We start from the raw sequence: 4722 nt of genomic DNA, 5'->3' as shown, positions 1-4722 counted from the left end.
AAAATAATAGCACTTTAAATTTATTACTTTATAAGCAACTAATAGTGTTTGCAGTTGGATCAACATCCCTATAGTAAAAAGTGAATAAGTCCGAGTGGGCGTTATTATGCTAATTACCTGCGCGTAGTGAAGCGCTGCTTTATTATGATAATCAGTTTTTGGGTCAGGACCGCGACTATGGAAAAATGTGAATGGACCATGTGTGCGCCGTATTGATGTGTGTGAAGAGTGCGCAATAATTATACGTACATAGCTTAGCGTAGCATTTTGAAACCCGGTGAGTTTATTTACTGCAAGGTCGAATGGCGAAGTCCTCCATGAGTAAACGAAAAAGGGAAGTGAATTATGCCTCATCCTGAATTCGAGGAAGACTACATCAGCTGGAACATGGTATGGAGTATATAACCACCCGAAATTATGAAAATGATTTTAGTCAAAGTATCTACACGGACAAGTGCTTTCGTGTGGTGAAAAATCGAAGCATTATTATTGGCGATACTGTGTGTGTGGTGTACGAAACACAGCCGTGACTGCATTGAGGGTTTGTATGTGTGTGGACCGATCCCGTCAACCGCAAGCTCATTATCTGATAGGAATTCTTAGACCTTCAATTCCGGGAAATCTCAGCCTGCGGTCTCGTTGCTAGTAATAGGTTTTCTGCACACGGGCTCTGGAACAGGGGAATGAGCTAAGGTCGCTACGAAGGCAGACTCACTGTTACTGACAAAGCAGACGGACGTTTTGCGAAGAGCAGCTGATGCCGAATAAGTAATTGTTGCCGTCTATTCTTTGTTTTTTTTTGTAACCGTCGTACTGGGGTTGAATGTGTGTGGAGTTGCTGACAGCACCGGGGATCGTAGGAAAGGACGTGCCGTGTACCGACCGTGAGTCCGCCGTGTGGGCCCCGATGCCGCCTGGCTGCAAGATGACCCACTATGGAGCTCTGGTGTCGGACGAGACGACCAGAAAACAAAGGACCACTGACGACGACTTTGAGCGTCTTACCTGCGCCCTGGAAATGTTAAACATATCGGGGTGGTACCACGGAGCGATGACGTTCACCGAGGCAAAGCGGAAACTCCGTAGTTCGGACATCGGAACATTCCTGGTGCGAGATTCCTCGGACCCAAACTACCTCTTCACACTGAGTGTGAAAACTCCTAAAGGAACGACCAGTGTGCGGATTGAATACGAGTTTGGGAAATTTACACTGGACTCGGAGGAGGCGCTACGACGACTCGCGCCCAAATTCGACTGCGTGGTCAAACTCTTGTACTATTACATCCAAATGTCGCGGCTCGATGACAGCGAAAATGACGACAAGAACAAGAGAGACAAATCAAAGAGGATTGAGAATGGCCGGACTACTACTAGTAAAAACCCCGGACAGTTAGTGTGGCTGGAGCCGTCCGGACGCAGAGAACTCATGGTGAAAATTATCAAACCACTCCGGTCGGAACCCCCGAGTTTACAGCATCTATGTAGGGTCGCCTTGAACAGTTCCGTGGAAACGAGGCAGCAGACGGAATTCCTGCCCGGTAAACTCAAGTCATATTTAAGACAGTACCCGTTCGACCAATGATACAAAGACATCGACACTGTATTATACGATTTTGTGATATTTATTGATACCGCAAGGAGAGAAAAACAAGCAGAACAGTTCCCTTCAGTGGCAGACCTGATGGGGGTGACTAGACGGCCGCTTTAACTTGCAGTACACAACCCCGTTCCCTTCAGCGGCAGACCTGTTTGTGGTGTGACCGGACTGCCACTTTAATTTGCAGTATACAACCCCCATGGTGGTGGCCGGTGGTCAGCAAGCAACATGGATTCCGATACCCACTTCAAGAGGACCGTCGCCTGACCCTAAATAGAGACCACCACCTTCCTGACCCTGATGTAACCCCGTCAAACCATGGAGGTAGCCCTCCATGGTTAAACCCTCTTTCGTGACAAGTGTTGCCGCCCTGGACACCCGCGGTATATTATTTCTGGATCGTGTACTCACGGGTCACCTTTTCTTGTGTTATTATTAATGCCAAAGTTAACCGCATCCTGTTTGCTATACGGGTTTGTGTCCACTGTTCACCAACCACATGATTTAACAAAGGGGTTTAAAATAGCCAAGTGCCTTATAGTTATATTTTATTTAAAAAAAAAAAATTGTTAAAAACTTATTGTAATAGACAAAGATTGTGGCCGCCAGACTGTTCCCTTTTTCCCGGAATGTTAAGTGGAAAATTTTACCAGCTTTGGTTGCAATCTTTGTCTAAACCACAGTTTAACCCCCAAAATGTATTTATGGAACCACATTTGAGGAAATGACTTAAATATCAGTCATCAATGCAGTGGACACTATTGGTAATTACTCAAGATAATTATTAGCATAAAACCTCACTTGGTAACAAGTAAGGCTATTTTATGTATAATTATGTTGAGATACACCAAGTGAGAAGACTGGTCTTTGACAATGACCAATACATGTAGTGTCCACTGTCTTTAACACTTCCACTTCAAATCCAATGGTTCAATCATGGTCAAAAAAAGACAAAGCACAGTTTTGAAGCATCACAGAAAATAATGATCCTTCTTGTTTTTATGTGTGTTTAAGAGTTGTTGAGTTTCTTCGTGAATTGAAATCAACATTCCAGAAGTTTTCTCTCCTTTTTCAAGTTAAAACGAGAAAACTCAGATTCGTTTTTGTTTATATTATGATCTCGACAAACTGATACCATTTTGCAGCCAAATGTATATCTTGAACAAAGAAGCCAGATGGCTTTTTGTTTTGGATGGAATTTAAAAGATATAAGAGAAAAATTCATTGAAATTTAAAAGTAGAAGAATCGGTCCAAATCCTTTTGGAAAAACACTCAAATCTGTTTTAACTGAGCAGTCGTACTCGCTATGGTTAAATACATCACAATGGAAAAATAACTCAAAAGAAACCTACTGTTGATATTTTTTGATACAAACAAAACTGTGTGTACCTTTTCTTGATCAAACATAAGAAAAACCCATAAGGATTCAGCCACTTGAATTGTAACGGTAGTGGTTGGTATTTTCGAAACAAAGGTATCCTAACAAGTCGCCGTTTTAAACTAGAAATTGGAAAACAAATGTCAATCACAAATAGTTTATTTCTTCTAAAGTTACAATCACTTTTAAAGATTCACTGGAAAACAAATGTATGTCAGTCACAAATGTTTTAGAACTTCTAAAATTACAATTAGTTTTCATAAAGAGAATGTTTCTCAAGTCATGTGTCCGTGCTTTTCAATCGCACATGATGAAGTTGAACAAAAAAAACCTCCTGATTAAAATGGAACATTCTATCAAAATTTATGTCAACTTTAATCTCGAGTCCATCAGAAAACCCGGGAGTTTGAATAAGGATTGAGTTTTCAATTCCACGAATCTTGTGGATTTGAAGATTACTATTTTGCAATGCAATAATGTACTTAGTATAATGTAATGTGTGGCATACGCTGTCGGCTATTTCTATCCACTCACACAAAATACATTTTCTAGCGATCTTAAAGAAAAAACAGCTGCCAATTTCTGATGCCATTATTTGAATAAGACGTTGCCATTTTGGTTGCTGCAAAACATGGCGAAAAACTCTAAGTGAATTTCAGTGAAATTTGTCTGGTGACTAATAGCTATAACAATTGGAAAACCTTGTGGGCAGATGCACGCTTCTTTGTTCGTGCAAACAACAATAATCAAGGATGAATTTTACAATCGCTTACTGGGAAACGCATAATAACCGGCGGTAGGGATTTATCGTTGTGTTATGTAACCCTCTTACGACGGGGGTATTCAAGTAGTACTCGGCACGGGCTTGCTGTGGAAATTTGCGGATCATTTGTTCAGTCCAACAATACCATAGTGGTACCATTCAGGGTGTGGGACTTGTTGCTCCGTAGAAAAAAAGGAGACAAAAAACCCCGCCATCTTGGTTGGTTTCAACTTTGTTTTTTCCTTTAAAGCAAGGGTTCAATATTAAGGCTGTGGTTTTAATGGTTTGAACGAACAATGAGTCTCTATTTCCTGTCGTAGTTTTGAAGGAATTTTGCGAATTATCGAAGATAAATACCGGCCAGGTGTTTTTTGTGTTTTAAGTGTGTGTGGTTTGCGGGCCAGTCTATATATTGTATTGCTCTTTGTTGACCGGTGGGCTTGGTATTGCGCAACAGGAAAATGATCCCCAAAATGTGTCTGCACTGCCCGGTGCTATTTTACACACAAAATGCATTTACATTGTATGACCTTTTAAATCACACGAATTACCCTTCAAACTATGGTTCTGTTTGATTTTGATAAAACAAATTATAATGCATTTCGTGTAGTCCATTTTAGCATGGAAGAAGACTGATTTAAGGTGTCACTGATCACAGTGAGAAGATACATTGTATACATGTTAATTTCAGCAATATTCTTTAACTCTGAAAGGGTTTACTGGTATGAGTTTTTATTCACATTGCAGTCTGGTGGTTAAGTGTGCAGTAACTGTACTCATGAAATATCTATTTGAATTATGGCAGGTAACATTTAGTGGGAAATTATCAACAGCCACTGCAAACTATTTTACCAACCAAATGGGCCTACGGTGTATGCTTAAGATATAGTTAAATGGCCCGAAGTGTTGATCATACAGTAGAACTCTTTCCAAGTACTAAACTTGAATTGTAGTTCTGAACAAAAAAAGTTTCAGATCACTGC

At 40.6% G+C, this 4722-nt stretch overlaps 1 protein-coding gene across 1 annotated transcript; it reads left to right on the top strand.

Moving 5' to 3' along the window:
• The first annotated feature begins 268 nt into the window (after positions 1-268).
• LOC117292276 (suppressor of cytokine signaling 2-like) lies at positions 269-2419 on the top strand. Its single transcript, XM_033774275.1, has one exon. The coding sequence runs from the start codon at positions 824-826 to the stop codon at positions 1580-1582; it is 759 nt and encodes a 252-aa protein (XP_033630166.1). The 5' UTR covers positions 269-823; the 3' UTR covers positions 1583-2419.
• The last annotated feature ends 2303 nt before the right edge of the window (positions 2420-4722 follow it).

The sequence above is a fragment of the Asterias rubens genome, chromosome 7 (assembly GCF_902459465.1).
Source record: "Asterias rubens chromosome 7, eAstRub1.3, whole genome shotgun sequence".
Lineage (NCBI taxonomy): Eukaryota > Metazoa > Echinodermata > Asteroidea > Forcipulatida > Asteriidae > Asterias > Asterias rubens.
This window is presented reverse-complemented; position numbering and strand designations above follow the sequence as displayed.

Excerpts from the sequence above, each read along its gene's own strand:
- LOC117292276 (XM_033774275.1), top strand. The coding sequence starts at position 824 with ATGTGTGTGGAGTTGCTGACAGCACCGGGGATCGTAGGAAAGGACGTG.